Consider the following 12,500-nt stretch of genomic DNA (forward strand, 5'->3'; position numbering starts at 1 on the left):
CACACACCCAGACACACACACACCCAGACACACACACACACCCCCACACCCAGACACACACACACACACACACACACACACACACACACACACACACACACACACACCCACCCCGCCCCCGGGCTGTGCAGGGCTGACTGCTTTTCGGCTGCTATTCTCATATCTGTGACTCAAGCACAGCAGAATTTGGTAGAGAAAACAGCAACGACTTCCGCATCCTAACAAAAACATACAGTGCCGTCGCTGGCAGATACGGGGCAGGATGAGGCACGCACGTGCGCGCGCAAACACACACACACACACACACACGCGCAAACACACACAGACACGCACGCACGCAAACACACACGCAAACACACACGCACGCATGAGTTACGGTTGCGGAGATACTCCGCCCTGCCTGCAGGACTACAGGAGAGAGATAGAGGACAGTGGGGGGTTGGGGGTTTCAAGTCACTGACCAAACACTCCATTTCAGTGATTGCTGTCAGAATATAGAGCCATTTAACACTTATTTTAACACAAAAACATTGCTGAATGCAGCTTTAAATCTCTCTTTGTAGAGAACGGATTCTAGATTCTTGAATCGAGAATCGATGGAATTGAGAATCGATTCTAGATTGTTGAATCGAGAATCGATTCAGGAATCGGATCGTGACCCCCAGGAATCGGATCGGATCGGAGCACCCCTAGTGTTTAATAATAACTTCATAGTGTATTGATCCGTGTAGGAAAATGATCACTGGGCCTTGCTCCTCCGGCCCCACAGCGAGGTCACAGTCAGGCTGAGCTACAGCAGCACTGGATCAGTGTCTTACTCCAAGGACACACAGAAGGGTGGACGACGGCCAACGCAGAGCTCGAACCCAGGTTGACGTACGTACGTACTATCTAACCACGAGGTCTCCACGCCTCACAGAATAGGTGGTTGGGGGGGGAACACGGTTCCCCTCTCTGATCTTCAGCACGGGCTGCTGATTCTTGAGCAGATCCCAGCCCGCCTGAGAGTCTCTCCTCAGCGCTCATCAGTAGCGTGAGCTAAAGCAGCAGCTTGGCACACAGGACGCAGCTCACTTTTTAAATTACTAAAGACAGAGCCAAACAGCCAAGTCCTACAGATGGCTACAGCAGAAACCCTGAGCACATATCAATGTCCTACGGAAACTTTCTTTCAGCATAAAAAATGTGTGGATTTTCTCAGGCGGTTGGTTTGCCTGGCACAGGATGGACTTAATTATTTGGGGGTGATACGGAGCCAAAGTGTTACAAAGCGCCCTTGATACTCCTCCTCGGCGGTTCGAACCCGGGACATGATCGACCAAATAGACCCCATTGATGGCCTACACATCACTGCTTACATCATCATCATCACGGTGTAGAGCTGGAGGCAACGGTGCTGCGAACACGGATCTCCTCATAACACCTCAAAATGGAGACATGCACATTCGTTATGCAGCATGTCAAGAGCTTTCTCCTTTTGTCCGTTTAGAGTCTGAGAAAGCTTTTTTGGAAGAAAAACATGAACTACTAAAATATTGGTTTGGCTGAGCTATTACAATTTGCTGCTGGTTGTTCTTTCCTTTTACAAGAGGAATGAGATTTAATAATTAGTTCAAAATATAACCCATTTAACATTTTGGAATGGAATGCAATATTGAAAATCATATAATAACACAAAATAGTTTCTCTTTTTTCTCCCCAATTGGACTCGGACAATTCACCCCATAGCTGGTTTCGTCTGTTTGATGTTGTTGACTATGAACATGAAAGCCAGATTATTGCCAATTGTGGCAGCAGCGGAGGTTGAAGATCCCTCTGGGAAGAGAAGAGGTAAGGAGTGAAAAGATGGGCAGCGCACCTTTCCTCCAAATGTTAAACTTTTTTCAGCTTAAAACGGCCAGAGCGCTCCGCCAAAAACACTAGACGCCACCAGCGCTTAAACGCCAGGTGCGGTCCTTGAAAGAGGAGCGCCCTTACCGCGTCCTTACATAGAGTATGAATTGCAGAAAGGCGCTGGCAGCTCAAATAACCGCGTTGTATGTGCACAGCCCCTTGGTTGTATGAATTGGCCTTACTGCATCAGCCTACGAGGGGCCCTCCAATTGAAAACCCAGCAGCAATAAGCGTGCGATGCATTGCAGGTCGTGACCCTGTGTTTCACAAGCCAGGATGAAGTAGTCTTGCAGTCACTAAAGTCCATTTTGGAAGAGAGCTACTTGACTCAAGAGGTTCTCCTACAACTCCCACAACACATATACAGCCTTGCTTCGGATGGCTTTCATTATTTAGGCTTCCAAACCTAGATTGCCTAAGAGCCCCCCCCTCAGCCACTAAACAGTTCCTGGTGTGTACATCTGGAGCGCTAGCCCAGCATTAGCCTGCTAATTGATCGTCTGAAGGGCCCAGGCGGCCAGCAGCCAACACAGTGGTGGATGAACGTACATGTGGCTCGAAGAAAGGACTTTTGTTCTCCGGACCCCATGCTCTCATTCCTACTATGGAAAAAGTGAGATGGGGGGTGGGGAGAGGTGACCTTTTCCTTAAAAAACAGCCTCTCTCTCTCTCTCTCTCTCTCTCTCTGTCATTCAGCCACACACACACACACACACACACACACACACACACACACACACACACACAGAGAAAAAAAAATCAATAACTAATCCCTGGAATTAAAAAAAGAAACGCCATAAAAGCGCTGGCCTCCGCTGGTGTTGGTGACTCTTTTAAATCCTCGACACAAAGAGATGGAGTGAGAGAAGTTGGTTCCCAATCCCATTACGAAGGCTTAGCGCACAAGAAAACAATCAGTTGGGGTGATTGAGTAGCAGTTGAGAGGAGCGAGCCAGTGTGTGTAGTTGTGCCTAAGCACATAAAACACTTACTCTCTCTCTATGGCAGCTGACAAAGATAAAGCACGGCCAATTTCTGCATGTAGGCTAGTTCCATCTGCAAATATGATCTGATGATCGTGTGGACCGCAGCAGCTAGCAATGCACATTTGCACGTTTGCTCACAGTTCTGCGTTGAACTTCTTCCTTCTGTATACCTGACCATGTGAATACTTGCACATGTAGCTAAGATAGCTAATTATTTTAGGTCAATATTGAATTATGTTTAATTGATTTGCTATTCGCATTGTTTGCTATAGCTGTGGTCAGGGAGGACGACATGACTGGGCCATATCTGATATTTCATTAAAGGCCTGATACATTTGCTGAACCTTGTCTAGCCCTATAATCTATCAATGCATGAGCGCACATGCACGCACACGCACACACACGTGCACACGCACACCACACACCTCATGCACACACACGCACGCTCACACATGCACGCACGCACACACACACACACACACACACACACACACACACACACACGCGCACACGCAGCATACCCAGGTGGCAGTGGTCTCTCCCAGGTGGTGGTTTTGGTGTTGTGGTCGACATAGTACACTCTGCCATGAGGCAACACCCTCTGCTCCCAGCTAGAGATAGAGAGGGAGGGAGAGGGAGAGAGAGGGAGGGAGGGAGGGAGGGAGAGAGGGAGGGAGAGAGAGAGGGAGAGAGAGGGAGAGAGGGAGGGAGAGAGAGTGGGAGAGAGAGAGAGAGAGAGAGAGAGGGAGGGAGAGAGAGAGAGAGAGAGAGGGAGGGAGGGAGAGGGAGGGAGAGAGGAGGGGGCATCAAGGTACAAATTAAATTCACAGCTGTTTATTAAAACACACTCACAAGCAGCATGACTTTTCCAAGTAACAAGAAGTGTAACAAATTACTATTCCAATAATATCACTGTTGCCAATCATAAAGAAAATTGTTGCCACTTATGTAAGCACCCACACGAATGATCCAAAAAACTATATCCCACCTCTGAGGAATGGTAGAAAAGTTGACGTAATAGTGTATTTAATAAATACTGTTAACGTTTTGTAGTAAACAAAGTTTGTAGTAAATGAACACGGCTCACAACACACCCGCTACAGTTCCCTGTAGCCTTCTTACCCAGCTGGGAGTGAGTCTGGGGCGGGCTCTGTGGCGGCGGTTCCAGCCTGCTCGGTGCCGGAGCCGCCGGCGGGTCCGGGTTCGGCCGGGGGGGCGGGGCCCAGGGCGTCCTGACCCGGGGAGGGGCTACTGCTGCTGTTGCTGCTGGGGGCTGGGGATCGACCCGACGGGGACGACGGGGGAGGGGGGAGGCGGGCTGGGCCACCGCGGCCGCTGTCCAGCCCGTTGGAAGTCAGCTCTACTTTGCCTGAGGGAGAGAGAAAGAGAAACTAGGACTATATAAGCGGTAACACAATGCTTCCTCCATGTTAACGCAAATGAAACAGAAAAAAAAAAAAAAAAAAAAATTATCAGATTTTTCTGATCTGATATTTTTGATAATTTGCTGAATATCACAATATTATTATTTTGTGTGTGTGTGTGTTGTGTATTTTTGTATACAATTTTCAGTCTGCCCTGCTGGCGACCTTTATTTCACCGCCTACTGTCCATTATTGGTACTGTTAAAAGTGTTGTATTTGTAGGAAGTGGACAGCATATCAACCTCTTAGTCCTTTATTTATTCACTAGCAATACAATTATGTCTTTTGCTTCGCTGGAAATGATGGTGCTGTCGAGGTGGTTTCCAGGACTTTTACCAGATGTTTTCCAGGACTTTAGAACCTGACCATGACATTCCACGGATCATAACACACCACCATGCAAATTTGCAGCCCGATCTGACCTGGGGTGTGGGTGTGTGAGGTTGTTTCCAGGTGGTTCTATGACCTTACCCGGATCATACCGCACTGCCATGCACATTGTCAGGCCAGTCTGACCCGGGTGTGAGCGTGCACACAGACATGCACCAGTCTGACCCAGGGTGTGAGCGTGCACACAGACATGTACCAGTCTGACCCAGGGTGTGGGCGTGCACACAGACATGCACCAGTCTGACCCAGGGTGTGGGCGTGCACACAGACATGCACCAGTCTGACCCAGGGTGTGGGCGTGCACACAGACATGCACCAGTCTGACCCAGGGTGTGAGCGTGCACACAGACATGCACCAGTCTGACCCGGGTGTGGGCGTGCACACAGACATGCACCAGTCTGACCCAGGTGTGAGCGTGCACACAGACATGCACCAGTCTGACCCAGGGTGTGGGCGTGCACACAGACATGCACCAGTCTGACCCGGGTGTGAGCGTGCACACAGACATGCACCAGTCTGACCCAGGGTGTGGGCATGCATTAAAGATACAGATGCATGTACACACACAGACATCATCACGATACGACAATTTTGGATCTCGCCCAAGCATACTTGTACGAGCATCTGAAATGTTGAAAAAGTGAGTGTGGAGCAGGTTTAGATTGATTGCCAAATATTGGCTATGTATTAAAAATATGATCTGGTCCAGTCAATGTGCTCCACCTCTGATTGATATGATGCCGTTTGATTGGTTACATATTTGTTGTAGAATTGATCAATACTACACTGGCCGTCTATGAGAGGAAGATGTTCACCTGAACGGATTCTGATCAACCATTTCCACACGTATGCATGAATTATGTTGCATTCTCATTTTTATTATTCAGAGTTTCAATGGAGAGTGTTATTGGCCAACGGTGCTAATGGCCTCAATGCTCAAAAATGCATTTCCACTTTTTTTATTTACACAAAAATGGCCAAAAATAGATTTTCTTCCCGAAACAGAGTACGGCCGAGTGAGTTTTGAGAGCATTCCCACCTCACTGGCCACGTGATCATCGGCATTGATCGACAGCCCTTTCAACCCGCCACAAATATGTTATGGTCACTTATTTTTTGCTGTGGCAGTAGTAAAAATCTAACTTATTGCTCCTTTGAAAAATATTGAATATTGGCAGAGAAATCCTGTCTGTGGTGGCTACACTCATCACAGTTAGAGTGAGTGGAGTTAGCAGTCACTCCTGTACCTGCGCCGCTTCCAGGGCTGCTGTGGCTCTTGGAGTGGCGGTGAGCGGATGACCCCGAGCCGGGGCTCTGCTCCTCGCTCAGCTCCCCGTTGGTCAGAGAGACCCCTCTGGGGCACCCCGGGGAGCCCCCCTGGGACCCCCCTGCAGAGTGCCTGTTGCTCCTGCCGAGAAAGAGAGAGAGAGAGAATGGGATGTTTAAGCAGAGGAGAGAAAGTGAGAGGAGATGAACAGGAAGGGAGGGGGGGAGGGAGAAGAGGAGGGGCGATGAGATGGAGGAGTGAGACGACAAAAAGCGTTTCATCGTTTGCAATTGATAGAGAAGATCACATATGGTTTTGCAGAGCAGAAGCATTGTCTTTTCAACGCGCTTGGACTGGTCCTCTGCAGCACGTCACAAACAAAACCACCAGGAGAAACCTCTGCGGACGCATGGGAACATCAGTGGCACAGATACAGCATGAGCGAGTAGTACACGTAGTACACATAGTAGTACACGTAGTACACGTAGTACACATAGTAGTACACGTAGTACACGCGCACACAAAGAGCGGCCGGACACAAAGACGTGTCAGTCTTAAGCTTCCTTTCCTTTCCCAAACACACTCATATTTTCCTAGCACTAAATATAACTCTGCTTTTCCGACAAGAACTTTTATACAATGAAAACATGTTTCTCAGCCCCCCCCCCCCCCCCCCCCCAGGACTGAGGAATGCTGAGGCCCAGCTTGGACAACCATCAGTAGAAACCTGGAACAGTTGTTTATATGAGAAAATACTGGGATGATGTACGGGTAGAGTGGAAAGAAATATTGTCTTATGCACGACCTAAGACATGTGAGGAGTTATCTAGGCAACCTGACAACGTGTTCAATGGGAAAACGCTGATATCTGCTCAAAGTCTTGTTAGCGGCAACTCAGAAGGCAGTCAGTCACCAGAAGATGGAGGAGCAAATACCCTCCTACTCTGAGTCACTGGAGGGAGGGAGACTGTTGAGGAGATATTTGACATTGAAAGACTCACTCCTCCGAGGGGCAGGGGGCAGTTTGGTTGGAACAGCGGAAGTACCAAAAACTGTGCAGTCCTTTGAATGGCCACTTGATATGGAGCAAGAATGCGAGGCATCCCATTGACGTTTAGCCAGCACATGGCTTTCTGTTTACCCCTGCCTTGGTCCTTTGGGGTCCTTTGCTTGATCCCATAGTCGGCTAATAAGATGCCTGACGAAAAATGAAGCTTAAAATACGTTCATAGACTAGAGAATGTTGTTAATTAATATTACTTTTCCTCAATAATGATACATCGTTTCACGATCATCTTTATCCCTGTGGAAAAAAATGCATGGTGTGTGTGTGTGTGTGTGAGCGTGCGTGTGTGTGTGTGTGTGTGTGTGTGTGTGTGTGAGCGTGCGTGTGTCTGAGCATGTGTGCAAGTCCCTGTAATCATATACATAGTGGTTGTATGTATATATACTGTATGTATGTATGCATGCACACACACACACACACATGCAGTATATGTGTATATGTGTGTGGGCAGGGTGCCGCTCGTCGTCATGGGAGACTGCAAACGCGACAACGACAAAAATCCCCTCACCCGCCGTACACCTCGGTCTGTTCAGACACAGCTGGGTTTTCCAGAACAGCGGTGGTTTGGGGTCTTGGCTGAACTACATTAATGCCCCCCCCCACACACACACACACACACCCCTGCAATGTTTAGAGGGAAATACCATCTGACCCCACACGCACCCACACCGCAAACGCTTTGAAATCCATGCAGCAGAGTCAGACCACAGTCAGATGGGAAGACCGGCCTAAGTGCAGGAGTCGAGCATGCTGCTGGCGCACGTCTGCGTCGTTGAACCGCTCTCTCTGCTTTCTTATTTTCATTTATTTGTCTTAGCATTACGCCTGGGGTTTGTGCGCCCGCTTGCAAAGCGCTTCGCAAACAGTATTTTTCAGTAGGGAGTTTACGCAAGTTTATTATTGTGCTTATTATTGGTGTTATCGTTGCACCACAGTGTCTGGAGGGGATTTGGAAAGCATCATTACAATGGAACTTTGCTTAATCCCCCCGATGCCTCAGAAGTGGAGTTGGTTTGGAACGAGCGAGCGTGTTTTTCACTCGCTTAACCCATTGATACCTGATGCATCATTTGCGTGTATATCCCTCATTTGTGTGCGTATCCCTTTAAGACCGCGAACCGCGTTAACGCGGTTCGCGGTCTTAAAGGGATACACACACAAATGCTGCATCAGGTATCAATGGGTTAAGACTATGAGATCTACGCAGCATGAGATCCATGTCAGCCATTACACTCCCTTTCATATTTACACACACACGCGTGCACACTAGGGCTGTGAGTCTTCACTGGCCTCACGATTCGATTACGATTCAGAGGGCTACGATTCAATTCGATTACGATTATCGATACAGCTCGATGCATCTTAAATCGATGCATCACTTTTTTACGCAATACATGATTTATTTTTTCTCACTTTCTTTTTTCTCACTGTGTGGCTACTTTTAAAATAAAGGTGCATTTGGAATTGCATTGTATTATGATCCATAATTAAAATAAACAACTGCATGTACTGCCATTAGATTTGATTTGATTATAAAAAAATAATAATAATAATAATAAATATAGCCGCAAGCGGCGATGCGGGGTCCAAGCTTCCGGTGACTTGGGGGGTGTATGTCAGATAATATAGACACTGAATTGCACATTTAGTCAGAGTTGGTATGTGCACAAGTGCACAACGTTTGGTTGAGATTTGGTGACCTGACCGGGTTCAAGCAGTAGTAGCAGTACTAATAGTAGTGTTAGTGTATATGTGTGTAAGTGTGTATATGTGTGTGTGTATATATGTGTGTGTATATGTGTGAGTATGTGTGTGTGTGTGTGTATGAGTATATGTGTGTGTGTGTGTGTGTGTGTGTGTGTGTGTATGTGTGTGTGTGTGTGTGTGTGTGTGTGTGTGTGTGGGGCGTGTGTGTGTATAGGTGTATATGTGTGTGCATGTGTGTGTGTGTGTGTGTGTGTGTGTGTGTGTGTGTGTGTGTGTGTGTGTGTGTGTGTGTGTGCATGTGTGTGTGTATGTGTGTGTGTGTGTGTGTGTGCGCGATGTTATGTAGAGGAAGGATGACATCATAGATGACATCATAGATGACATCATCAGTGATGTCACAAGACTGTCATCGGTGATGACATAGTGTCAAAGTTTAAACATTTATCATTTCAAGACGGTTTCACGTATCCAAATTATTTGTAAGTCTTTAGATCAGGGAAGTCCAGAGATGACACAGAAAAAGTTTGGGCTCATTCGGGCAAATGGCCTAGGACGAGTTCGTTTATCAAAAGTTTAAACATTTATCATTTCAAGACGGTTGCACGTATCCAAATTCTTTATACAATTTTAGATCAGGGAAGTCCAGAGATGACACACAAAGAGTTTGGGCTTATTCGGGCAAATGGCCTAGGACGAGTTCGTTTTTTTTTTTTTTGAGAAAGTCCAAGATGGCGGAAAATCTAGCAGACTTAAATGGGCGTGGTCTATATGGATAGATGCGTATTGATCCAGGGAATCCAGCAGATGTGGAATTTTGATTCTACGCCTCACGGTTCAGCAGTTATGGGCCAATACGTGCAGTCGGCTGTTATAGCGCCACCATCTGGCAATATGGCTCATTTTTTGTCTCTGAGTAGTGGGGCACATTTCCAACCTATGTGCAAGGTCTGGCTACTGTAGCCCTTACAGTTTTTGACGTGCATGCTGTTTTAGGGCGGAATAATAATAATAAACGGAACAGATACAATAGGGATCCACGCACTTCGTGCTTGGACCCCTAATAATCGATTTTTGACATTTGTGAATCGATGCAGAATCGTGCACGTCCACATCGCGATGCATCTTATAATCGATTATTTTTGACACCCCTAGTGCATAGTGTGTGTGTGTGTGTGTGTGTGTATGTGTGTGTGTGCGTGTGCGTGTGCGTGTGTACAGTGTGTGTGCTGACCTGCTGTGGGGTGCAGCTGCAGTGGGAGTCTCCTCGCTCTGCGTCCTCCTCAGGTTGGGTCTGTCTGACTGCAGCATCTCTGCAAACACACACAACACCATCATGTCAATCAGGGGTGCCCACACTTTGTTTTTGCCTCGCGAGCTACTTTTAAAATGGCCGGCTCAACGTGATCTACTGTACCAAGCGGTTTTATTATATTATTACTGTATTGGTCCGAATATTCACCTTATTCTTTGCCCATACAAGGACGCTTCTGCATGACGTCATTTTGTAATCGTCTTTCCGGTTTCAGACACGGAAGTACCGGTAGATTACGCTACCGTAGTCATTTTTAGACTTGCCAAAAAGCTGTTTTCAAGCACACACAAAAATAAATGTTTTAAAGTTTTAATATTTTTCGCGTGAGAACATAACATATCATATATGTGACCAGTTTATCAGAATAACGCCTATTTGGAAATATTTAACGAGCAGGGAGGACTGGGAGCGCTGGCTGTGCTGACACCGGTCGGACTAGCTATCTGTCAAACCCAAGTACTGTAGGCTACTGGCAGTGAGAAAACACTGTCGACGTGCTTTTGTAACTAACGTTAAATGCCGACCGGGTACAGCCATCGGCTCCTCTCAGCAGTAACGTTATGAACATGTAACTGAAGTTGGCCACAGTGTAGCTTAATTCTGAATGTTGCCAAACTTCATTAATTATTATAGTGACGTTTTGTTTTGAAATTGGCCGCCAACTAGCACTGAACCGGAAGAACAAATACAATTGTGTGTAAAGCGGAAGAGAGAAAAAGTGGGCGTGGTGAATAAGATGAATAGGATGGCCCTATAGAAAGATGTTTTTACTGTCTCTCAAATAAAATCATACTTTCAATGTCTTTTTTTTTTAGATGAAATTGACACTTTACAAGTAAAACAAATTGCCTAAGAGTTAGGATTATGCTTATGTTTCCATGGTTAACACATCTGGCGTTTGTGTGTCGGTGTTTAACGCTGATATGCGGGGGGAGGCAGAGAGCTGCTTGTGAGGACGGTCAGAATGTGGAGGGGGGGATTTTTATGAACGGCATGCGATCAACCAGCACGGCCTTTGGGATCGAGCGGTAGATCGTGATCGATGTATTGGGCACCGCTGATGTAGATCATATATGAACAGGCATCCTCCAATCACAAAGCATTATGCAAATTAGGGAGGGAGATCAGCTGTAGTTTAGAAGAGGAGCCTTGGTTATGCAGATGAAATATCATTCTGTTTTATTAGGCTTCACCTACCACTGTTCTTTATCTGTTAACCTATTCTGAATAAACCTTTTATCTGTTAACCTATTCTGAATAAACCTTTTATCTGTTAACCTATTCTGAATAAACCTTTTATCTGTTAACCTATTCTGAATAAACCTTTTATCTGTTCTTATCTGAGGATTAATTGTCACATAATGTGAAAGCAATGAGTCCTATGCAGAGCGCTGGAGACGGTCAGGAAATGCACAAGGTGGAGACAGTGTGGAAATGCACACGGTACAGAGCGCAGCGCTAAAAAACTCTTCATAATGAAATCCATATAGACTTGAAACCCATGTGGATATGGAAGTACAGTTGGTGCTTTAATGGAGACCATTCATCGGTGTACATACTGCATGGTCTGTGCTGGTGTGTGTGTGTGTGTGTGTGTGTGTGTGTGTGTGTGTGTGTGTGTGTGTGTGTGTGTGTGTGTGTGTGTGTGTGTGTGTGTGTGTGTGTGTGTAACGGTATGCGGTATTGCTGGGTGTGAGGGAATGTGTGACTGTATGTTCGTTCCCAACTGTGTCTGCAAACCACAGGCCTATAACATGCTTTTCATTATGTCACACACACATACACACGCACGCACGCACAAACACACACACACACACACACACACACACACACACACACACACTTCCTATGTGTCGGACACTCACGCCCCGGCCATGACAGCCTCAAACGGTGCTTGTGTTTACACGTGTATCCTATCGAAAAGGTGAAGCAAACAGGTAATCTCTCACATACGCTCGCTCTCGCTCTCTCACTCTCTCACACACACACACACACACACACACACACACACACACACACACACACACACACACACACACACAGTCCTGTGTCTGGCTATGAAAGGACTTCTTGTGAACAGACCCAATGGACACGCAGAAAAATAAACAGTGGTCTTGAGGAGAAACCATTGTGTCATAGGCCTTCTCCCCTGAGTCCATCACCCCCTCCCCAAATGACAAGTCTAACTGCTGCTCTGGTGTGTGTGTGTGTGTGTGCATGTGTGTGTGTGTGTGCGTGTGTCTGCGTGTGTGTGTGTGTGTGTGTGTGTGTGTGTGTGTGTGTGTGTGTGTGCGTGCGTGTGTGTGTATTATCCAATGATGCAGTGGTAAATTAAGAGTGGGGTAAACAACATCTCTGTTCAATGATCGATAAGAAAATTGGCAGCCACGCTGTGTAGCAAGGCACTGTGTAGCAACACTGCGGCATCACCATTATAGCCGGCCGAGAATGCGC

General features: G+C 46.8%; 1 protein-coding gene across 1 annotated transcript in view; it reads right to left on the bottom strand.

Annotated features, from left to right (window-relative positions):
* The window catches only part of LOC310792496 (NEDD4-like E3 ubiquitin-protein ligase WWP2), a gene marked incomplete at its 3' end in the record, with an annotated part of 38,134 nt that overhangs the window by 6,266 nt on the left and 19,368 nt on the right, over positions 1 to 12,500 (bottom strand). The window contains exons 6-9 of the mRNA XM_083654173.1: positions 9,966 to 10,044; positions 5,942 to 6,102; positions 4,002 to 4,248; positions 3,401 to 3,490 (exon numbers count right to left, since the gene is read on the bottom strand). Coding sequence (XP_083510299.1) covers positions 3,401 to 3,490; positions 4,002 to 4,248; positions 5,942 to 6,102; positions 9,966 to 10,044 — 577 coding nt within the window. The remainder of the gene's footprint in view (positions 1 to 3,400; positions 3,491 to 4,001; positions 4,249 to 5,941; positions 6,103 to 9,965; positions 10,045 to 12,500) is intronic.

This window comes from Poromitra crassiceps (genome assembly GCF_964638095.1).
Source record: "Poromitra crassiceps genome assembly, chromosome: 18".
NCBI lineage: Eukaryota > Metazoa > Chordata > Actinopteri > Beryciformes > Melamphaidae > Poromitra > Poromitra crassiceps.